The 25,390-nt window shown below is 41.4% G+C and overlaps 1 protein-coding gene across 1 annotated transcript in view; it reads right to left on the reverse strand.

Moving 5' to 3' along the window:
• Positions 1-25,390, reverse strand: part of Gad2 (glutamate decarboxylase 2) — a 60,439-nt gene that overhangs the window by 9,938 nt on the left and 25,111 nt on the right. Inside the window, exons 8-12 of the mRNA XM_052156986.1 lie at positions 25,066-25,145; positions 11,622-11,676; positions 9,951-10,067; positions 8,561-8,625; positions 4,426-4,504 (exon numbers count right to left, since the gene is read on the reverse strand). Coding sequence (XP_052012946.1) covers positions 4,426-4,504; positions 8,561-8,625; positions 9,951-10,067; positions 11,622-11,676; positions 25,066-25,145 — 396 coding nt within the window. The remainder of the gene's footprint in view (positions 1-4,425; positions 4,505-8,560; positions 8,626-9,950; positions 10,068-11,621; positions 11,677-25,065; positions 25,146-25,390) is intronic.

Raw genomic sequence — 25,390 nt, forward strand, 5'->3', positions numbered from 1 at the left:
AAGGAAGAGTTTCCTGCCAATGACCATGAATTTGCCCAAGCACCATAACCCTATTCTAGAAATAGGCAGCGAAGTGATTGTTCCAAAGAACGGCAAGTGACTCATCCCTCTGACTACAATAGCATCGTCAGTCTCTTACTGGAAACCCCACCATGATTCAATTTATCACATCTGCTGGAAGCTTCTGATTCTTCTGTCAGCTACTGTGTAATTGTGATTTCATAAAAGCTTTGGCATTTGGTTTTCTTTCTCTTGTGACTCATGACAAGAGAAGAAAAGACCAAAATGTGATCACTGAGCTGGAGAAGAAGCGAGAACCTTTTTAAAAAGTTATCCAAACTAAAATGCAGAGCAATACAGAGTTCTTTGTACACAATAGAACTGACTCCACTTTCAGCTTGGGCTTCACATTACATGAACTCCATAGTTATCTTTGAAAATAAGACAAAAATATAATATGTTTATATTGGAGCAAGAGGAAGGCATTGAATTTGAAAAAGAAAATCCCCCTTAGAGACTAATGAGATGTGGCATTATAGCAGGCACTTCTATATTGTTTCATGGTCACAAAAACTTTGTACTAGTTTTTCCCTGGCATCAAGAGCTCAAAATGAGTTGTGATCAGCACTAAAAGGAAGAATGGAGGAAATTATGGGATGGTGAGTGGATCAGATCAGCTCTGACTGAAATGGAAAGATTAGCTTGCAACCTTCATTGTTCATGACGGACACTGGAAAGACCAGGCTCACCATGGAAGCAAATGGTGATCTAGGTTTGTACATACAAGGCTTTCACGAGATAATGTCCTGGTTCTGAGTAATAAAAGAGTCAAAGACCACTGTTTTCCAAATGAATCTAAATACACGGGTGCTGCTCAAAATGGAAGTCTCAGGTTCAAATAGATGTAGGGACATATATATTTAAATATTTTTGTTTAGATACTATAATGTATAACAGAATATTACAGGTTTCAACAATCCCTTGGAATGCCAGGACTTGTTTTAAGCTCTCATCAATATATCTAGACCTTTTAAAAACTGAATATTTACTGCACACCACAGAATATTTACTGCAATTTTTTTGTAATGCTATTCTTCATTGCATTCCAAAGGTTGGTGTGTGTGTGTGTGTGTGTGTGTGTGTATGTGTGTGTGTTTGTGTGGTCAGAATATCATATGCTTTTGGTTTTGAGGGTGAACTTAGAGTTTACCTGTTTCATTCTTGTTTTTACTATTATTTTTAATTATATTTAGTCCATGTGTGAGCTGGTTAGTTTTTATTGACTTGACACATGCTAGAGTCATCTGACTGAGAAAAAATCTCAATTAAGAAAAACACCTCTCTATCAGATTGGCCCAAGGAAAAGTCTTTGGGACATTTTCTTTATTAATGATCCATATAGGAAGGCCCGGCACAATGAGGGAGGTGTCACACTGGGCAGGGGGTCCTAGGTTATGTAAAAAAGTAAACAGAGAGCCAAAGTGGTCTGACCTTCCCACATCAATCATCAATTGTGCTCCTTACTGTGACAAGTTTCACTTGATGGCATCTCATGCAGGATTTGGCCTCAAGAGATGTGCAGACACTGCAGAGGGATCTACCCAGTGGCAAGCGGAGATACCCACTTCCTTGTGCTGAATTTATATTTTTTTGATCTCACTGGTGGTTTTTTTTTTTTTTGAATGACATTTTGGTTTACTTTTATCCACCCTGCACAGGACATATTGAATTTCCATGTCCTTTTCATAAGTCTTAGCAATAAGCGAAATGAGCCTGCCTCCTCAAGCTGAAGCTTCGCCTCGTCAGTTTTAGCCTTCCTTTGATGTAGCCTTTCTTTGCTGTGGACCCATTCTTCCCCTTTGGAACAGGAATATTTACTCTGTGCCATTGTAGGTTTTTTGGTTTTCAGAGGCTCACAGTTGAGAGACAGATTTGAGTCACTCACTGAAGAGACTTTGGGACAATGTTGGGTTACAGTGAATTTTGAACTGTCTGCACTTTGTGTTAGAAGATAGCCACGAGTGTCTGGATGCAAGGAAAGAATGCTATGGTGTGAACGTGATTGAAACCTTGGTTCTCTGGACGGCAGTGCTGTTTTTAGAGACTGCAAACTTTAGGAAGAAATGGCTCACTCGGGTGGGTATGGAGGGTTATAGCCTAGCCCCACTTCTGCCTGTGCATTTGGGTTCTGCAGAGACTGGAGCAGTGAGATCTCCCAGGCACATGCCATACTTTGGCCTGCCAATGTACGTTTCTCATCAGGATGGACTGTTATCTCGCCTGTGAGCCGAAGTAAACCCTCCCTCCCTTAAAATAGCTCCTATCAGGTATTTGGTCACAGCAATGAGAAAAGCAATTAATAGCAAACTTCTTTCAGATGAGACTAGCTGTTCTAGTCTGTAAAACACAGCCTGTATCTGGTTCATGCTGTCTTCTCCCTTCCTCTCATCTGAAGCGGAGAGATACTTCAATATCTCAAATCACCAATGAGTATTTTGGAAAGGAATGGGTTAGGTGCCAAGACACACACGGCTCTATCCTAGGTAGCATCGACTTGTCAGGTTTTTCTTTCCAGTGCCGACATCTAACCAGATCCAGATTGGCCTGTTTTCATCTGACTTGCAGTTCTCCTTTTGGCTTGCTGTGACAGAATGCAAAGCACTACTAAACATCTGGCTGAGACATAAGTAACAAAAATTTACTCTTTCTTTTCAAGTAGTGATGCTGAATTGTACATGGGATCAGGTAGATGATGACAAGTTAAGTGTCTCTTTGAAAACTAGGCCCATGTCTGGAGAAGTGGCTCAGTGGTTAAGAGCACTGATTGCTCTTCCAGAGGTCCTGAGTTCAATTCCCAGCAACCACGTGGTGGCTCACAACCATCCGTTATGGGATCTGATGCTCTCTTCTGGTGTGTCTGAAGAAAGTAAAAGTGTATTCACAGTAAATAAATAAATCTTGAAAAAGAAAGATAGAAAGAAAACAAGCAAGCAAGCAAGCAAGTAAGCAAGCAAACCAGTCTCAAGGTATAGTTTTACAATGTATTCCTCCAATTTGGTAGGGGATTTTGTCTTTAATTTGTGTCCAGATTTTAATTTATTTGATGAAGACACGGAAGACATGCTGCTTAATTAGTAGCTGTGAAGAAGAATGAAAAGTGAAAGAAGTAACCATGCCCTTCAACCCAGAAATTCCTCTAAAAGGGAAGATTAATCAGAAAAGTGATAAAGATACATGTTTAAGGCCTTTATCAAGCGACTGTTATGTGATAAGATACTAAAAGACCATTAAATAAAGTTTTGAAATAATCATGTTCATCCTAGAATGTTAAATAGAGAATGCATGTATATAGCACACATACTAACAATTTTATTTTGACCGTATAAAAATGAATGTATATATAATACACATATTTTCATAAAATTGTGGGAGAATGTATTTAAAGACAGTAATGATATTTACCTCTAAATAACAGGGTTTTACACCAGTCTAAATTTATCTGTGTATTCTAAAAGCAGTGAAATATTTAAAGCAAGTAAAGTTAAATATTTAAAAGTCATGATAATAAAATATAGTATCATGATTTTAACATGACAAAATTTAATTAGGATGAACTGACTGACACTCCTTGGTTTAGTCTTTTCTTTCATTTTCTTGGTTTCCTTGTTTGTTTCCAGGGAGGGTCAGGCTCTGTAGCCTAGGCTGGACTTGAACCATAGCAATGCTACTTCAGTCTCCTTAGTGCTAGGATGACAAGTGTGAACCACACACTTTGCTTTTGTCTTGCTTTTGTCAACGGTGTAGCAATGAATATAAGGTGAGGACCACGACTGCATCCAGGAACCATGAAGGGAGATGTAGAGGTGTTGGCCAACAGTGAGAATCTATCTCAGACTTAGCAAACATCTAAGTACCTGGAATAAATATGGCCCTCACTTATTCTCATTGTGGTAAATACATATGCAGATGGATTAAATTTACATTTTGAATATGACATTCAAATTTAAATATGAGATATAGAATATACACATGCATATATATCCCCACGCATATGTATGTAAATCCCAACACTAACTTTAATTCTTTATTATGTGTACATTTCTTATGGTAAAAACTACTTTTCATATTTCCAAAAACAAACTGTAGATTTAATTTTCTGAGAGGGAAACAGAAGATCTCTGTTCTGGGGGTCTGAGCTGATGAGAGGAGTTTAAAGAAAGCATTCAGATGAAGTCAAGGTCTCAGTTCTGAAGGCTGAGAGTTCAATTTTCCTCTTCCCTCTACGCATCAGATCCTTTCTCTCCAAAGAGAGGTCAGCAGGGCTCCCTGTAGGAAGCATGAGCATCTGGACCTCAGCAGAAAACACCAACTGTGTGAGAAGTTAGATCTGCCCCTGGACTGGCACCGGAGTCAGGGAAAGCTTACCTCCTCTCTAACCAGGAGAGCAGAACACTGCAAGGGGACACCCATCATCTTGTGAGGATTCCATGTCACAGAGTTGGCCCTAAAAGACAATCACATGAGAGGGTGGCATCCCACATCAGGATCAGACTACTGAGGTTCTGACCCTCAGAGCTTCCAGTTTGCCGTCCTTTTCCCATGCTCCAGGATGATCCCCCATCTCCGGAATGGTAGCCTTCCATTGTTCACAGAGAGGGATGGCGAACAACCTTCAATCTTTCCCTTCTCAGCACCTCCAGTGAAAGCATACATAAGCCTGTATGGTGGTCTCAGGGCCCTTAGGGTGACAGAGGTCACAATTCAGCGTCCTGTCTTTAATCACTGTTGACCAGATCACTGAAAGAGTCACCTTTGAGCTTCTATTGTCCCTACTTCTTACTTTGTCACAGTGGCCTTTGTGAGGAATCATTACTGCATTGATTGTCTGTCCTTTCTTTGATGGTATTTGTCCTTCTCACATGTCCCTCCAGAGGCTTCTGCTGTTCCTCCGAGACCATCGCTCCTCTAACCTGATGCTATGTGTTCTGAGCAGTGTGGCCCATACAGGAGAGGTTCTGCTATTTTCTCCTCCCTGTCCTTCCCTTCTCTCCTCTCTTTTTTTTCCCTCCTTGAAATAGGTCCTTCCTACAAAGCCTATGAGGATGCAAAGTTGTTACCCTCAGCCTCCTGAGTCCTGGGGTTATGAGCATGGTTTCTCATACCTACCTTACGGCCAAGTTCTCAATACAACTTGTCTTCATTCCTATGCATAGCTATGTTCCTTCAGTAACTGTGGCACTAAACGGCACAGCTCAAGGACTTACACTGCATTATGACCATGGTTCATATTTCTTTAATAATCATTACAATTAGCTTAGTCTGGGTAGTCTTAGCCCAACCCACCCCCATCCTTGGCATTGGGATTATTTTACAGTTTTGATTACAGTCCCGGTCTCTCTTGTTCCTAAATTGCCAGCACCCCCTTTCCCATGACATGGGGTCATGACTAGCGATGCCTCAGGGTGGCCTGTGTTCAGCCTGTGTGCCTTCCCTTCCTTTACTGTCTCCATTACACAGATTGCTTCTTGGTCTCTCAATGGTCTACTCTGCTCTTGGGCCTGTCCTGCTACTTTCTCTTCTTGACTTCACTTGTTTTAATTTTATTTGTCCCTAGATCCTAATTCTTAAAGTGTCTCTGCAACCTTATTCACGTTCCTTTAGCATCTCCACCTCACTCCCACTGCACTACTCCAACCTCTCCCTTCAGTGCCCAGAGAAAGCAACTGCTTCCACAAGAATTCCATATTCATTTAGAAAGCTAATGCTTACCATGGTGCTTTGTATAAAGAACCCAGAGAAGGAAGGAAGGCAGTGAAACAGCCCATAGCAGCTGTGTCCACAGTCCCTTAGCTTGCTGCTCCCTTAACTCTCCAATCAGGGTGTGAGATCCTTAGGAAGAAATGATGAATGATGGTACTTATTGTACCTGGGATCTTATTTAAGCCAATGAACAATCCAGCTCAGGGGTCCATGGCATCTGGACAGATGTTTAAATGCTGTCCATAGCATCTGGACAGCCATGTTTAAAGGATGTCCATGGCATCTGGACAGCCATGTTTAAAGGATATCCATGGCATCTGGACAGCACCCCTGGGAGATTAGTATTTGGGGAAGATATTCTGCCAACTCCATGTACAGGATTTCTGTATTTCTACAACTTTTCTGCCCTATCTCTACACAGGCCACAATATACCCTACCCTCCAATCAGACTGAATTCAACTTTTTTCAAGGACATTTACCAAGCATCTCTGTTCTCCAGAGGGCATCCCCTTCTTTCCTTTCTGCCCATCACTGTATGATGCCAAGCTCCAGAGCTGATGCCTGGCACGTGTTGCCTGAAATTATGAGATCTAGAAGGACCATTTCTTCCTCCATCTTCCTTATCAGAAGGCTTGCCTTGGCTATCGCGTAGGATCAAAGGGAAATGCTGCTGCTTCTTCCGTTTTACTACAACCCTCAGAGAATCATTAAATCCCCCCCACCCTGCCCCCGAAGAAGGACTGAAGAGTTGGCTTACAGTGTCAGTCATGCTCTGGAGTATTTAGGCCCTAGCAGGCTTTCTTGGCTATGCTGGCTCTGGGAAAGGCAGTGCTAGCAAGAAAGAGAGTCACCTGAAGGATTGGGTTTGTTCCCAAACAGGATGCTGGATAATGCTTTGCCATTACACCGTGAATGTCACTCAGGAATGCCTTGAACCCCCAGAGAAGCAATGGATCACGAATTTCCTTTTCCTCTAGAGTAAGCCATAAGCTTTAGCTTGTGATGCTTACAGAAAATTTATTTCTCCAATTTAGGTACACTTCTTTCCTAAGCTTAAGCCCACACACAATTGTGCCCCAGCAATTTCTGACAGTTCTGTGATCTTCTTCACCAAAGAGAGGGCGCATCATGCTAAGAAACTCCAGGATGGTTACCATCAACATTGTGCTCACAGAACACGACAGGGCAGTGTCCTTATTTCTGAGTATTCCATCCTTGGCTATTACACTGGGCAAATTTAGCTGTAACCTGGTTTTTGAGAATTGTGGCAGCAAGAACACAAAGGACTCCATGTTCCAAGATGAATACTCAGAGCTTTCCTCTCAAATAATAGTCTTTAGTATAAAAGCGTGTGGGTGTTTGTTTTTCTGAGGCTCCAGGTAGGTAATTTAGCGAGCTTTCAAGTGATGGTGGTGGTGGGGGGTGCTCCATGGGTCTCTGCGCTTGCAGCGTGAGGAGGCATTAAAGGTGGTATAAAACATGGTTATACTTTCTGTCAGTCAGAAACAGAGAACAGAAGGTATTGTGCACTGGCCACTTCTGAAAGCACACAACTTCAATTCTGGGTAGGCGTATATGGTACTAGGGTCCTAGCTAAACTTAGGTGGAAGTTCACGTGCCATTATCTCCCCTCACCCATGAGCCTTGAAGTCAGAACAGGGATCATGCTAGTGACTTAACCCTGTTGGGTTCCAGCCAGGGCTCCTGGCAGCAGACTCAGGGACAGTCATTCCACAACATGGGGGCTTGGCTGCTCTGTCCTGACTTTCCCCCAGGCTTATTTCTGCTAATTCAACAGGACACTCTCAGCTCGATCCTCAGCCTCCTTCTCTCCCATATCAACACTCATGAGTTCTGTGCCTGTGAACAGGCCGGGTATCACACAGATCCTTTCTGGTCCGCTCTCTCTGTGTGCTGACAGATGCTCCCAAGCTCCCAAAGTCTCTTCTCCCGTCCTGACATGGAACTTGTGCCAAGATGTCTAGGGGCAGAGCCAGGGTGAAGCTTTTCCTGGGCAGTATCTGGCTGCTTGGCAGGGCGCAGTAGGCAGTTGGCAGCCTTTGAAGAATTAAGGCTTTCTCTGTTGTCTGGAGTGTCAGAACTCACAACTGTAGCTGCCCTGACTGACTTGCTGTAATGGGAAAACTGGTCACCCTTTGCATGCGTTGCAGAAGCACAGCCAGAGGCCATATTTTGCAGTCTGCATTTCCCGCCTTGGACCTCCATATGCTTATTATGCTAATCAAATATTACTTTCTTTGTGTTCTGCAGCCTTTCTCAATGGTCTGCTGCACCAGCCCCAAATGAACGCTACTTACTGTATCAATCCCAGCTATGTCAGAAAGCATCATGGGGGAATGAAGTCAGGAAAATGAAGTCACCGCCATTTCTTACTCAGCTGGCTCTATCTAACCCCAAAGGTAACTTCCAGTATTACAAATGACAAGGTGCTTACCTACTTTGATGAAACTATGTACTGCTTTCTTTAAAGCTATGAATACTATTCTTATGGTAACACGAAAGCAATAAATTTTCGCTCTAGAAAAATGTGGACAGCCTACAGGTTTTAAAATCATGGCGTTTGATTCAAAGATGGATGGAATGAACTCTAGAGGCAAACCCCAATTTTGAAAGACATTCTCCATGGGTTACTTTTTTCCCACGTAGGCTTAGGCAAGGCTCATAAGTACAGGCAGAGTGGGCTTGTTGGCATTCCAAGACTTCCTGAGAAGTTGAGTGCCATTTTCTTTTATGTAGTTTTTTAACACTCTGCGTTACAGACTAGGAAATGACACGTACCTCTCTACACCACTCAGCTTCCACTTGTGTTTCCGGGACATCAGCAACCCTCCACCCCAAGCAGCCTGAAAAAGCAAAACAGATGAGGAAGAATGTAACACCTTTTTATGGCCTAGATTTCTAGTTTGGTGTCTTTCATATTGGTGGGAATGCCGTCCTATCAAGACGACTTGCATAGCTCCATGTTGAGTAAGGGAGTGGACTATCTTCTAATGTGAGGGCTTTCAATTTCAAGGTTGAAGTCTCTGGTTCTCTCTTACAATTATACATTATATCTTTATAATTATGGAACCAAATTGGTGACACATTACCCTAGTCTACATGAGCTGGAAAAAGACAGCTTCCCCACTCCTTGCTGTGGTTTTAAAGCCATCCCTTGGGAAGCCCCATGTTCTAGAATGAGAAAGCCTATGGTTGCCACAGTTGGAGTGGATAAGATTGACTAGGGAGCCATTGAACAGGTTCCATGCTGAAGGGCAGAATGGCCCATGCAAACACAATCTGCAATTTTAGCTTGCAATAGCATAAAGAGTTTGCACCTGGATGTGTAACAACTTACAGGGAGAAGACATCACCACAACAACAAAAAAGGAAAGAAAAGTCAAAAAGATCAGCTGAATTAAACACTGTGCTTAGTTGGTAATGATTGGCGATGGGTTGTTTATCACAAATATTTTATCACATTGTGCATCATTAGCAACAACATTGCAAATGACCACTGATCTTGAAGCCACACCAAAAAAACATGTGCAATCTAAATTCCTCCAGTCTTGTAAAAGTAGATATGTTTTTATTGAAAATGGAAGTGTATGTCCTTCATATTTTGGTGCCTTATGTTAAAACATCTCAAGTACAGTTCAGCTTCTTAGTTCACGAAGCTAACATATTGGAAATATGGTAATCCACATTTCCTGATTTTAAGTCATCAAGCCTGTTTCTTCCACTGAACACATGATTTTCTAACCTGAAGTTGAATTTTATAGTCCTATGGACTTTTGTTACAAATGTAAATTCTGACTATACCTACAAGGGAGACTAAGTATGTGTGACTCTGTGTGTGGGTGATTTTTATTCAGGGATGTTATGGATCAATGAATTGAGCTCAAATACTGGCTATGTGGAGAATATTTTCATGTTGGGAACCTTAATGCATAATCAATCTCGAGCTGTTTCCAGCCAATATCACACACTGTGTAAGTTATATGCCTCTGAAATCCTTAAAATCTGAGATGCCACCACTCTAAATATAATGAGAAAGAGAGAGAGAGAGAGAGAGAGAGAGAGAGAGAGAGAGAGAGAGAGAGAGAGAGAGAATGCAAATCATATTCCATGAGTTTGATCTAAGAAATGTGCAAAGGTGTTTGATGGGTAGTTGCCAAGGCTTACTTACATCCACGTGCATCCAGATCTTATACTTTTTGCAGATGTCAGCTACAGCCAAGAGAGGATCAAAGGCCCCATACACGGTGGTTCCAGCTGTGGCACTCACCAGGAAAGGAACAAATCCCTACAAAATCAAGAAAGCCACAATTGTGTAAAAACAGGGCTGTGCACTTAGTTACTCATTTAATTTTTGAGACAAGGTCTTGCTATGTAGACCAGTTTCACTGGAACTCAGTATGTAGAGTGGCCTCAGTAGGTGACAATACTCCCAGCTCAGCCTCCCGAGTGCTAGAACTACAGGCACGGGTACCACACTAGGAGTTGAGGCTTCTTTTAGTGAGCTGACTGAAGATATGGAAACTCTCCCCTGCCGTATGCATTGCCTTAATCATCAGAAGAGTTGTCAACACTCCAGATTGGCTAAACCAAATGACTCCTCCAAGATTCTGAAGTGTCCTCTAGCTGCCCCTGACAGCTGCTCCATGACAACGGTAGTTAGCAGCACTGGAGATTTCCAGTGATGTCCCCTAGTCATTTGCACACTCTAGGTAGACTGACTGATCTTTTTCCCTAGCTCATTTTCTGGTATTCTTCACATCCAGGCACCTGAGTTTAACTCCTCCCTTAGCCTGGGCAGGTGGAGGAAAGAGGGACTCTGCCAGTCCATGCTCCTATGTGGAATAGCTCAGGTGACTTATTCAGGGTCTTAGAGGGGAAGGCCTCCCACGGGGCTAACCATTTTCCAAGCCATGGCAACATGAAAATTGATTTAAATAGTAAGAAATGGCTACAGGAGGGTAGAAGAAAGTCACAGATAGAATCAGTATCTTGATCGCTGTCCTCATTCATTGCCCTGTTGGATTATAGACCCTGATGTCAGGATTTGTCCTTAGGGGGCAGCAAAAGTTTAATCTTATTGTTCATGTTATGAGGTACCTTTCTAATACATGAAAGCTGCAGGAGAAAAAAGAGTCATGTGAAAAATAAATAATTACTACTGAGCACATGTAACAGTGCTCAGCTTAACAGAATTCTAAAATCAGTCTCTGGCTTGTGAAAGATCCAAGGGCCTATTTTTTGATGCATATTGTTATTTTACTTTGTATTTTTGAGACAGGGTCTCAAAAATACAAAGGATCTTCTACAATGGCCTCAAACTTCACATGTTACTGAGGATGACTTTGAACTTCCGATCCTTCTGCCTCAACCACACTTTCCTTATGACCAAACCCTGGGCCTTTTGCAAGTCAAAGAAGCACTCTACTGACTGAGTTACACCACCAGAATGGTCTTGTCCACTAGAATGGCCCTGACCACCAGAATGGTCTTGTTAGTTTTAACAGAGTTGTAAATTTGTGCCTTCAGAATCAGCTGTATGGTTTAATATGGTCTTTTCAAATCTCCATGTGACCATCACTCACATGCTGCATGAGCATGCTAGTTCTTAGCTATGAGGAGGGTTGTTCATATACGTGTCTGCTTAGTGCCAAGCTTAGCACATAAGGAGGCTTTGGATCCTCATCCCTGTATAAATATCCACTCTACAACTTAAACTTTTATAAAATGCATATATGCATACACATATACTTTACACACACACACACACACACACACACACACACACACACACACACACGTTTCTTTCCATGCACATTGCTATGAGTCAAAGATCACTTACTTTCTGTTTGACTTCAATGATTCTTCTTTCAAGATCAGATGGGATCATTTTCCCTCTAAGAAAAAAGAAATATATGTTGGTTTATCTGGACTAGTTTGCTTTACTGTCTTTACAGCATATGAAGTCTCAAGATGGTTGGCACCAACTCATATCATTAAATAGTGCCCAATTAAGATAGTTCACTGGCTGTCACCAGGGACAGAAACAAGTGTATTTATCTCCCTATAGGACACGTGACTATTGCTCCACATTGTTTGGGAGATACATGACATCACCATGTTTTGGTAAAATGGTCACATAATCCCCTTCTTTGCCCACAGTCTGTTAAAACTCATCCTTTTGATTAAATTGAAACAGTCCTTTTTGGGAACAAGGCAATTTAGTAATGAAAAAGAAATTCAGAACAAATTTTCACTTCAAATCTTCCAGTGGGTGGATATGTAGCTTTTAAGAAGAGAAAATTCATTGTGAGACATGTGGATGAAAATGTGGGGCCCCAAACCACCCATGTACCCACAAATATGAAAACATAAAGCAAGCCAAACCCCAGGACTCAAATTTCAAACACTCAGAAAAACACAAGAGGAAGAAATAATCGTGTTGTTTCCCATAGATATCTTTCTTAAAGGACAGAGATATCATATTTCCTTACTTACTATGATAATCTGTTAGATATAAAGACAGGAGAAGGAGAGGTATCATTGAATTCTGACGCCGTTTCTTTCCCAAAACACATAGTGACCACTGGTTACTTTATCATACCGCTGGGTATCTTTCCAAAAATAAGTGATTTTAATACAGACTTATTCTCTAACCTTTCTTTAGTCTTTACAAAAATCTGAAAATTCTATAAAGAATATGTCAGTGACATTTTCCTACCAAATTCATTACAGATTTGAAAAAGAAGCATGCCAAAATAGTTGGAATGTACAGCAGACATTAAACCTCAACGCTTTGAGAACCACTGGCCTAGGAGGCTCTGCTAGAGCAATGTAATTCATATGTAATTACTTAGTCAACAGTAATGGATAAGTTACTAGGGACTGGGGTGTCAGTTGAAATTTAGCAAAAATCATTACACGTATATTGGTATGAAGAGCAAATCCTCAAGTCCAGAATGTCACAATGTCCAGACTCTTGTGAGACCCAAATGAAGGAGGAAAATGGGGCTGGGAAGGGGCTTCCACAATCATCTCACATCCTATTTTTCCCATTCTTTATAGATTCCCAGGAATATTCTTTTTTTTCACTTTTTAGAAATTTATTCGATATATCCTTTATTTATGTTTCAATTGGGATTGCAAGCTGGTACTACCACTCTGGAAATCAGTCTGGCATTTCCTCAGAAAACTGGGAATGATACTTCCAGAGGACCCCATTATACCACTCCTGGGCATATACCCAGAGGATTCCCCAGCATGTAATAAGAATACATGTTCTACTATGTTCATAGAAGCCCTATTTATAATAGCCAGAAGCTGGAAACAACCCAGATGTCCCTCAATAGAGGAATGGATACAGAAAATATGGTATATATACACAATGGAGTACTATTCAGCCATTAGAAACAATGAATTCATGAAATTCTTAGACAAACCCAGTAATATTCTTTATTCAAGCTGTCCTAGACCAACCTTCTGAAACATTCCTTTTCCTATTCATAGTCTCCTTTGACTGAGACATTTGTCTATAATTCTGGCTACACAGATATAGAGCAGGTACCAAGTAAACACTTACTGATAATAAATCAAATAAACTTATCTTGTTTGCATAGGTGTATGCCTGTGCCTACCTGCTCATGTGTATACAGGTGGACATGTTTACAGGCATACAAGTTTGTGTGTATACATGTCTGTGGAGGCTGGTTCTCAGATTCCAGCCATAGGCCATATTTTCTTTCGAGGTGGAATCTTTTACTGGTCTGAAACTCACCAAGTAGGCTAGGCTGATTGGCCAGCAAGCCACAGGCAATTCACTTGTCTTAATCTCACCACTAGGCCTAGCTTTTTAAACGTGAGTTCTGGGGGGGGGGGGGGGGGTTGAACTCATGACTTTGTGTTTGAAAGATAAGTACTGTAGTCTGAACTATTTGCTTAGCCCAGAACTTACATTAGTTTTTGGCATGCATATAATTTTACCATTTGTTAACAAAGAAAGCAAACACACCTACTATTGTGATACATGTACACGCTTAATTTTACACAAAGAATTAAACCTTGGCTGAATACTTTATGCTCTAGGATGTAGATCATCTTCAGGATTTTCCAGAGCTGATAAATATGCTTATAATGGCAATTTAAAAGAAAATTAATCATTCCAATATATAATCCAATGACACACTAATCTGATATTTATATGGTGAAGTATGACAAAAGTACCCATTAAAAGTCTTTGTTTTCTGTCATTAAACCTTTGAGTTTCTATAGCAACAGAAAATTTTGTAGGCGCAGTGAAAGCACAGCAATTCATAGCTTACATCTTAACCAGGTTGTTGCAGGTAATGGTTGCTGGTACTGTGTAGCATGCATGCATGCACTGAACAAAGTGTGCTTGTTACAGTGTTCAGAGCCAAGTCTGCAGCAAAGGTGCAGCATACACACATGACTGGGTACTGCCAGAAACATCTTAGAATCACTTCAAGTTGATTTTGAATTAATGTTTGCTCATTGCATAGTCATAAATCTTTTACTGTTGTGAGATTTTTCATGACCCCCACCACCACTGGTAAGTGACCCTGAATAGGGTTGTGACCCACCATTGATGAAACTGTGTCTTGGATCACAGAATGTTCTACCTTGATCCCATCAAACTGCTCAAACTTCAGAGGAAAGTGTGGCAATGTATTTCTCTCTTAAAGAAAGTTTCAAGTAAGTTAACATTGCTGTGGTGTTTTTGTATGAAAACATGGAACTTCAAAGAAAACTCTTAGAGACTGGCTACACATCTCTTAGACTTCTCTGCTTGCCACAAGCTTGGAGAGTCTTGGGTGGATTGATAAGCTGTATTTACTCATCACATTACATCAGGTTATTTTGCTACCTATAAACCAGTCAGCTGTCACTGAGCGGCCAAGGGCACATTAGACCTGGGAATGACCTCCAGGTGTGGCTCCAGTCTTATTTCATTTAGCAAGTGTGGAGGAGAAGGCTGAGAGGGGCAGCAACCACCCCTCTGCCAAAAGTCATGGATTACAACAAAAAATAAACATAAAGCTTCTAGGACAAACATAAAGGGACATTCTGATTAGTAAGACTATTTAGAAAGGTTAGATTCTTCTTTTTAATTGTCTGAGAATTCGGTACTAATAGTTAATGTGCTTTGATAAAATCCACCCCTATCATCTTCCCTCCACATCTTATCCTGTCTTCACCATCACCATTTACCCTCAAAACTTTATGCACACATCTAGTTTTCTTAACCCACTGAATCTACTTTGTGCTGTATGTGAATGGATGAGAGCCCATCTACAGGGGCCCATAGACAGTCTTCCAGTGGCCACACCCTTGAAGAAAACTGAGGACAGGTTGCATTCTTTCCTAATAACATCCTGCTTTCAAGAATCAGAATTACCAGCTAAGCCTGTCTGGGAAGCAGCAGTGAATGCAGAATTCACTTCCTATTACATTTTCAAAGTGGAATCTGAGAATATTAATGTCTGATCAGACAGACATTAATATTGGGGATGTGGACATAAGACTTATCATTGTTTTTATGATAACATAAAGACTTATCATCAAGAAGTTTCTTGTTGCCATAGATGGAACTATTGCTGAGATCTACAACCAGGAAAGTGCAGAGAAAAAGTGACCATGACCAATTCCAGCAGATGTACCTACCACGCCACCACTACACCCAAGACTTCAGGGAAATCTCAGAAGAGGTGACAGAGCCATTGTGAGGGCCAGAGGCTTAGGTGTCCTATTGATAGACACTGTCCTTTAGGCATGACAGAGAACATACACCTTGAAATCTCAACAATATGGCTGCCTGAACACAGCTGATGTAAGGACCTTTTCTTTTTTTCTTTTTTTTTTTTTTTTTGATCCTAGAATTAAATGGATTGCTTTGGTACACCAATGCCTAATATGTAGCACACCTAAAAGCCACACAAAAACTACTTTAAAATGTGTATTACTTGGCTTCCATCTTAGGAATTTTGAATCAGTAGGTTAGTATAGAGTAGAAGGACTAAGTTATTGAAAAATATTTATAAGCGCTTATGATGTGCAGATATTATTTTATGATTTGCTGTGCAAGGTGCCAGAATAGTTTATACTCCAGGGCTTCTCCTATGCTAACATGGGAGGGAAATAATAGACAAATATGTAAGAAGCTTCATTTCTAACATGTGCCCAGATGATTATGATGCAGATAGACCCAGGCTCACATGTAGAGAAATATTGCTTTAGAAATGTACGCTCAGCCTGGGTATCACTGTAATAAAGTAACAAGCCAGCTAAAGGCTTTCCATGGGATCCATAGTTCAGAGCCCTTATGGCTATCAGGCAGCAAGCAGCAGGGGCTCCAGATGTGGCATAGACACCCTCTGCCTGCCCATATGCTGCGGGGCCAGAGAACATTGGGTGGCCACCAGCAGGCTTTTCTGAGGGTTCATAGCTGCCTGTCTGGAGTCTAGCCTTTCCAGATAAGCACTGTGTAGTACATAAGAGGCTCTGTAGGGCAGCTTTGCATCCTCTATGCCTGGTCTACCAGGCCTAACCAGGATCTATATATGATAAATGCCTTTGACATTCACACATCCAAAAGCTGGCGGCCTCACAGTAAGCACTGGTGCCAGCCTTAAGTGCGGAGGAAGGCACTGCCATCTGGGTGAGGGACCGTGAACAAGCTGAGGGTCTGGTATGACGATTTCTTATTGAAGTTTTTGATAAAAAACTTCAGAAAGTCACACTGTAGTGTCAGATACAAAGTTCCCTGGGTAAAAATCCCAGAAAGACATTAGTCAGTTAGGAAACTCTTTGTGGTAAGATACCAGCTAGATTAAGTCTTTATGGACTGTGGTCTGTGGTTCATGCCTGTGTATCTGTGCACTCAAAGGTGAAAACCACCCTCCTACATGGAGGTTGTAATGGACAGGATGTATCTATACATGGATCTCATTAATAGAGAGAGGGCATATCTCTATGTAGGCTTCTAGATCGTCACATAGAAGGTGCTGAGTAGTGATGCTTACAGTCCTTCAGAAACTGAAACATTTCTACCAGATTTTCTTTAATTATTAGGAAATGGGCACGGTTTTGTCCAGAACATTCATGTGGGAAGAGAGGACTCACAAAAATTGTTACCGATGTTGCAGTGCCTCTGGTAGAGGTGATGAATAGCAAGGCTTGGAAGCATTCACTGTGCTATGCTTTCTCACATGTTCCAAGCCAACCATGCCAGAGAATTATCACTGCTTACTTTGCAGATAAAGGATAGCTGAGGATAGAAGAATTGGATTCTATCCCAGATCCAAGTCTAACTAGCCATATTAGAAGCGATAAGGTTTTTCTTTTATTCATTTTTAAAACAGGAGTGCTTGCCTTGAGTTTTCTATGAGGACTAAATGGGGTGGGAAGCATAAACACCATAAAATACAAAATACAGAGGTAGGTGCTCCCAGCTAACCATTGGACTGAGCACAAGGTCCCCAATGGAGAAACTAGAGAAAGGACACAAGAAGCTAAAGGAACTTGCAGTCCCATAGGAAAAACAACCATATAAACCAACCAGTACCCCCAGAGCTCCCGGGGACTAAACCACCAACCAAAGAGTACATATGGAGGGTTCCATGGCTCTAGCTGCATATGTAGCAAGGATGGCCTTGTTGGACATCAAAGGAAGGGGAGGCCCTTGGTCCTGAGAAGGCTTGATGCCCCAGTATGGAGGAATGCCAGGACAGGGAAGCGGGAGTGGGTGGGTTGGTGAGTAGGGGGAGGGCGGTAGGATAGGGGTTTTTCAGAGGTGAAATGAGGAAAGTGGATAACATTTGATCTATAAATAAAGTAAATATCTAAAACACAAAAACAAACCAAAAAAAAAAAAACCCAAAGGAAAATAAAAAAAAAGTGAAAATTTTTAGAGAAAAAAATGAGACTATTCTGTATAAAAATAAAAAGCATCTTCCAAATCATCCATAGAAGAAAATGTTTTGCCCAACTGTTTTGAAATCAGACAGAAGGTAGAAAAGCATCCAGATAACAGAAGAGGGTAAGGAGGCAGCCTGAGGAGGCAGCCTGAGGAGGCAGCCTGAGATGGCGCGGAGGAAGGAAAGGTGCTGTTGTCAGTGTGAGGTCAGAGCAGACCAAGCTCTTGACCTCAGAAGCTGGGTCACTTTGATAGAAAGTGGAAGACTGTTGACAAACACAAGAGTAACAAGAGAAGTGTCAGTACCTCTGGTGAGAAAGGAGGCTGTGAACAATCTCTGAATGTATAAAGTGTGCTCTGTGTGTGAATTTAGGTTAACTTTAAAATTCTTGAGGAAATGCACTATTCTTTCTTAGGCAAATGTAAATGTTAAGGATTGACTCAAGGATACATAGAAATCTTGAGGAGTGTGGAGATAGCCCAGTGGGTACGAAGAGCACTGGCCACTGAGTTCAGATCCCTCCTGCCCAGCTTTCTAACTCCTGTAGAGGCAGGTAGGAAGAGGGTTACTGGCCTGACCCCCCTATCCAAAACAAAAAACCAAAAAATAAAAACAAACAAACAAAAAACCCAGATAACAGATAAATAAGAAAAAGAAAAAAAGGTGAATCCAGGTTCAGTGAGAGACTCTGTCTCAAAATGCTCCAAGCAGTCACCCCAATACCACCAGGCTTGGGTTTGGGGGAGAACCTTAGCAAGTCTACCATGGTTAACAATGGGTTAAAATTCATAGAGAAAAGGATGGAATTCATTTTTTGAACCTTGCTGGTTCTGTTAAATATGGAAACATTTTATAAATAATATTACAAAGTCTCCAAGAAATCAGGACATCTTTGAAAACAAACAAACACTAGAGCTCTACCAGAGCCAAGTAGAATTTGTTACAGGTGTGTGGAGGCAGGAACTGTTAGCATCTCAGTGTATGTCATCTTTGCAATAGGTCAAAGTGAAGAAACCGCAGTGGTGCTCTAACTGATGTACGAAAGGCAATTTTTTCCTCTTGAGAGAGGGATTCACTATGTTGGCCTGCACCTGCCTCAGTTTCCCAAGTGTTGGGAAATTCCAGGCATGTGCCAGCACACCTAGCTATGAAAGACAACAACATCTATTCTAGAGAAGGAAGAAAGGGAGGTGGAGGGAGGTGGCAGAGAAAGTGAGAAGAGAAAAAGAAGAAATTTCTGGTAATTTAAGAAAACTAGGGCACTTTGGTGACATAATTAAAATCATCTACCTCAAAGTAAGTGCCAATATTATACCCAAAATGTAATACCCTATATACTCGTCCATTAAATTTAAGAACAATACAATAACACTCTTTAAAAAAGTTGATTTTGTGAACATTCTTCTTTAGGTAATGAGAGTCCAAGAATTTACAAGAGATTAAATCAACAATAAAAAAATTACCATCACCTTCACACCCTATTGGCTTTACTAGTGAGTTGCATCAAACATTTAAATAATAATTACTAACAATATCTACAATCTTCTGTATAAGGGAGGAATTACTCTTTCAAATTCTCTCTGTAAGGTCAAAATTACCTCGATGTGGAAATAAGGAAAAGACATCACAAGGAAAGAAACCTGCAGGACAGTAACCGATGAAAGAATCTTGAAGGGAGCACAGCGAGCGCAACACAGCAATATTTCAGAAGGATCTGATAACACAGCCGACTGTGATGGATCCTTGTGATACAGAGTGTGTCAACATACGCAAATCAGAAAGCACGACACACCATATCTCAGCAGAATGAAAGACAAAAACATGACTGTAGGCATGTAATTGTGCACTGTGTAAAAATTGTCCTTGAATTATTCAAATGCTGATTTCTGTGCCCCCATTTTTACAGTCCTCATTCTTTGAATCTCCTGTCTCAATGTTGTGTGAATATTGCTACCTATTATTCCCTGATTGATCAATAAGGAGCTGATTAGCTAATTGCTGAGCAGGGGAGAGAACTGGATAGACTTCTTCCAAGAAAGGAGAGGAAGGGAGAGAGGGAGGGAGAGAAAGCTGGGATTCAGCCATGGGGAGAGAGATCAGAAAAGACCAGGGGAAAACACCTAGAGTGGAGAAAGTCATAAAATGCAAGAGGTAGTCAGATTATTTTAGAAGTTTAAAATAGATTAATACTGCTCAGGTGTTGTGCATTAAAGATGTAAATAAAAATAATAGTCCAGTCTCCATTATTTGTGAGCTATCTTGGTTAAGACAAAACCTGTAACGATTGTTTTTTGTAAAAAAAAGTCACTAACACATGAGCATCCCCATAGCTGCAGGAACAGCCTTTGACAAGCGTCACTATCCCTTTGTGGTAAGAACTCCCAATGAATTAGGTATAGAAAAAAGTCAGCACATTGCACTCAGTGCTGTAAACTGGAAGCTTAGGGTCAGAAACAAGGCAAGGATGACAAGTCTCCTCTCTCCAAGCAAACACAGCACTGCTCCCAGCCAGAGACAAGGCAAGGCAAGGAAGTAAAACACAGCCAAGTCTGACAGAAAGTGAAGGTTTCTGTTCTCAGAGGACAGGATTGTACGGAGAGAAAACTCTAAAGACCCCACCAAAAAGTTGTTTAGACGTACGTTGTTCAAAGTACTGTTGTTCAGCATACTGTTGAATTCAGTAAGGTTGCTAGATACCAAAATACGCAAGAGGAAAAAAAAATCACTGGAATCCTCTATGCCAGCAATGAGCTATCTAAATGAGAAAATAAGAAGACAATTCATTTCAATTGAAAATAATAAAATACTTAGGGATACATTTATCCACAGAGCTAATGGATTTATATATCCCAAACTAAAAAGGATCAACAAATGTGGTATACATGTATACAATGGGATATTATTTACCCCTGAAAAGGAGGATATTCCAAGATATAAACATGGACAACCCTTCAGGACATTATGCTGAGACATCTCACAAAAAGTCAGTGGGTGATCCTACTTTGACGAGTAGGGACCAAGAGCAACAGAATTCTCTACCAAATCCACATATAGAGAATATACAATAAAAGTAAGTGGTAGTTGGCAGGCATGGGGAAGAGAGTGATGGGTGGTTGTCTGATGGGCATGTTTTCAGTTTTCATTATGGTGGTTTTACAGTGTGAGCACTGGACACCACTAAAATGTACACGAGACGCAGCTGGGATGGCGCCACGCATTTGACTATAATAATGATGAGAGAGAGAGGAAGTAGTTTTCTTAACTGGTGAAAGTTAGTAGTTCCCTTGTGAGTCCTGATTCTCACTTAGCAACCATGTGACCTTGGGCATAGCGTCTGTGGCTTTGGTATACGCTAAATGAGAAAGGACAGCTCGCCATAATGTTTTATATGATTGCTTGTGTGGTCACATACCATAATAACACTGTTTCCGTAAGGGTACATGTGAGGCAATAAACTACTTTGTGTTCTAATTGGATGAATTAATTAGATCAGTTGCACACAGCAGGTGGACTGTGACTACTTGCAATAAGCAATGAGATTTGCCTGTTACTATTTTGTAACTTCCTCATGTAGGACATCACGAGTGCCCCTGTTTTCTCTGCATAGATATTTGGAGGGAACTGGATGCTTGGGCTTCCCAGCTCTGCTCTGTAATAACTGGTTCAGTGTTTCTTGCTGGTCTGTCCTGTTACCGTGCATGTGGGTGCTCCCCAGGGTTCTGAAGGTCATTAGCATTCTCAGTTGTAGCCTTGGCTGCAATTCAGTTAATTTAACAAAAGAGTTTAATGACCCCAGGTTATTTACACTTTCGGTCGTTTTAGTAAATTGTGTGACAAAGTGTGGTGCTTTAACAAGTGCAGGGAGCCGTGATCTCAAAAGCTGGGGGAGTGTTTTTAAAAACAGCAAAAATGTGTACAAAGCACTAGTAGTTAATTTGTGTTCCAACAACATCAGTCAGAGAATCTCAATAGGAGTCTTGCTGCCTGAGCCGGGTGCAGCCAGTGACCCCTTCTACCAAATGTGCCAAACAGGTATCACTTGTCTTTGCCAGGCTTCTCTCCTGCGCAGACACAGCAAATTACTGGCTATTGAGATAACGGGAAGAAAGTCTGAAGGGAAAAGAAAAAGAGATGGGGAAATGGAAGAGAAGGAGTGGGAGGCAGAAACGAGAGAATTAGTTTCTGAAAGTAGCCATGAGTCCATGCAGGTGACAGAGCAAGAGAGAGAGAAAGAGAAGACACAGAAGAAACAGAGTGAGCCTCCTTCCCATAGAACAGCAGGAACTGACAAATAAACAAGAGAGGATGGAGTTAGAAAATGAACAATTCGCCAAACAATTCAAATTAGAAGTAGAAATGGATGCTCAGCTAGCTAGTGGCTGAATGCTACAGGACACACAGCATGCACTCTTCAAATCATGTACTCATGACAAAGAGAGTACCCTTATTTCAGAATATTTACAGTTGACGTTATTAATAGTGAGCCCAATCTCCTGATGTGCTTTCAAGGAGAAAGACATGCTTTGCCTGAAGCCCTGCTCCAGACAAACTCCCTTGAATTGAATCATGAGGAAAAAAAAATCAGAAAATCCAAATAAATTAACTAGCCCTTCAGAAATAGAATCTGACAATTCTCGAGCACACCTGTGATCCCAGTGCTTGGGAGCCTGAGGCGGGGAGGCCAGCCTGGGCATCAGAATGAGACAGAAATACAAGAAATTAAAGCAGGAAAGAAAAAAATATCATCCCAAGAAAGGCAAATGACAGTGTAGGAAAGGCTCCAGACTGAAGGAGAGTGAAGAGCTATTTAACCCCAGGGCTGGGTGGTTGTCACCACGCTGGTGGCAGTGGTGGCTGCAGTGGCTGTGGGGAAGGGGGGCCCTCAGACAGCCTAGACTAACCAGTGAGTTCCTGGCTAATGAGAGATCTGTCTCAAAAAATGGGCAAACAGTACCCAGGAAAACAATACGTGAGGTTGTGCTTTGGCTTCAGCATGCATGTTGACTAGCTTCTGCCTCTAGGAACTCTCGTGGCCCTTGACTTTGCCCTTTCTCTCCTCCTCTGACCACCCCTGGCTCTTCTTTCTTGGCTGTTTCTCTCCTGGGTTCCTTCCTTAGCCCATTGTTCCCTGGCTTCTTCTGTCTCCAGAGCTCACCTGTGTCACCGCTACTTATTACTCTCCCACGATGTCTTAGAAACTCAACATCTCTGTGTCTCCACAACTCCTCTGCTTAGCCAGAGTGCCTCATCCAAGCCACCCAAGCTGAGGACATCCATCTTTGACCCACCTCTCAGCCTGGATGCCTGTGTTCCAGGTCCATGCAGTCTTCCCATTGTTTACCACCCTGTGTTCACATTGCTACTATAGCCACCAACATCTATCTTCTATCCCACACACAATCCACATTAAGATGATCCTTCAAACAGAGCTATAATGTTGCCTCCCTGCTCCGGACACCTCAGGGACATTCTGTGATTTCAACGGAAAGTCAGCTTAAAATGGCTTACAAGTTCTTTCTTGACAAGGACATTGTGACCACATCCTTCTACCCTGAGTTTTTATGTGACTCCTGCTTGGGATGTGCTCTGGATGTGTTCCTACCTGGAACATTCTTTCTGTTCCTCTTTATCCATCTAACTCCCCCACCCTTCCTCTAGAGGTGCAATTAGGTGTGTTCAGCCCACTGTGTGACTCCCCTGTCGTAGTACTTCCCTTCTCATCGATGGCTGCTTGTGCTGTGGCATTTGTATCATCTGTAACCACGGACATCGTGCCTGACACTGCACTGAAGCCAAACAAGTCACTTACAGGGTCCATTTTGATCATGTGTGAATTCTGTACCCTTCCAAGTTATTATCCACATAGTACACATTTCTTTTCCTTTTAATTAAATCTTTGAGAAACATCTTTTTTCCAATGGCCTATTCTAACTCTGAAAAACTCAGCTCTATCCACATATATTTTCCCCTAAATATTAATGTCCTTAAGACATATGAACATGCTACTAATTTGGACTCCATTAAATCAAATTTAAGTAATTGACTATTACTTTCAAGTGAGATTATACCAACTTTGAGAAAAAGAATAAACCCAATGACACATGAATAAAAATTCAGTAGCCCTCGCACTGAGAATATTAAATTTTGTACTAACAAGGAAAGAAAACTCTTGAATTTAGGTTGGTGAGTAAAGGACTTACTTTACATGTTACTTTTTCGATTCATTTTTACACATAAAAATAATTTTCAGTTATGGTAATTTCCATTAATAAATAAGTGATGAACTGGAGTTTTTTTATCACCCTATCTTACTCTACTTTTATTTGAGTATATATAAACAAAACGGGTTTTGACTTTTCAGCTCAGGAGAACAAAGTCCAATCAAACAAAAGCTTAAATAGAATATGTGTGGCAGCTCCCCTTTATGGTTTCAACTAAGGAGTGAGTTTTGCTTTAAAGAGATCACCAAAGCTAATTCCCGTGAAAGTCAATCAGAGGACAGCTGTGGGGATCTTCCTCCATGTGTGGCTGTGGATCCATCCTTCTGAAGGTACACTCTGATTTCCTTCACTAGAATGGCCCCTTCTAATTGTGAACCTTTTGTTGAAAAATAAGGGTAAGCCCACAATCCCAGCCACAATACAGCCTGCACTAAACATCCAACCATACAACTGTCTCCTGATCTACAGCATCTTCCCACTTATACCCCTTGCTGTCAGAGCCAGGTGACAAATAGAGCACAGCTATCTGATAAACACCTTTGGACCAATAAATGTCTCATTGACCCACTTCCTTTTAACTTAGTGAATAGTTTGAATATGACTTTTTTCATAAGATCCAAATTTGTCAGTCAGTTGTACTTTACACGATCTGCCTAAAAAATGCTTTTGAGGGCTACCTCCGACCCCAAATAGTATCATACCTATTTCCTAGAAAGCTCTGACTCCTCGGTGCCAATTAAGACAGACTTTCCCCAAGAGAACCCTTTGGTTGAGGCCCGAAACTGTTGAGTTGATGGAGCATCATTTACTTCAGGAAGTTTACATCATCCATGCTGCTAAGTACTGCCTCCATACCAGTCTCTGCTTCAGATGCCTGCTGCTAATGTGCCCAGGTGATAAATGCCCCTCTACACCGGCTAGTGAGAGCATTCTTGATTGATTTAACAAAGATTCCAATTCCTCCAGGAATTGTGCAAGGCTCCATGGTTTCAAGGAACAACATTTGGAACTGCCTGGAGTCCGTGCTCCCAAGAAACTGTGTGACCTTGTCTCAGACTGAAGCAACTTTGCTGTCCAGCAGGTGCTGCCTCTTTGAAGATAAAGAGGTCCCTGTGGGGGAGGGGTCAGTGCTCACCTCTCGTCGCATTTAATCAGAATCACGCTGTCTGTTCCGATCCCTAAGGCTGCAGCTCCCTTCTTGAGAGAAAAGTGACTCTGTGAAGAAAAATGAAGCGCATTCTGATTAGTTCTTTATGAAAGACAAGATCCACCTTCTCTGCTGGATTTGCTTCGTCTTCCTTTCCTGTTTGCTCCTTTGATGTCTGGGCTTCTCAGAAGACAACCTGCTCACTCACTCTGGGTTTATGTTGTTTTAGTTATTATACATGCAGTTTCAAATTTTAATCAATTTATTTTTATGTATGTAAGTGTTTTGCCTGCACGTATGTCTGTGTACCATT

Source organism: Apodemus sylvaticus, chromosome 14 (assembly GCF_947179515.1).
Source record: "Apodemus sylvaticus chromosome 14, mApoSyl1.1, whole genome shotgun sequence".
Lineage (NCBI taxonomy): Eukaryota > Metazoa > Chordata > Mammalia > Rodentia > Muridae > Apodemus > Apodemus sylvaticus.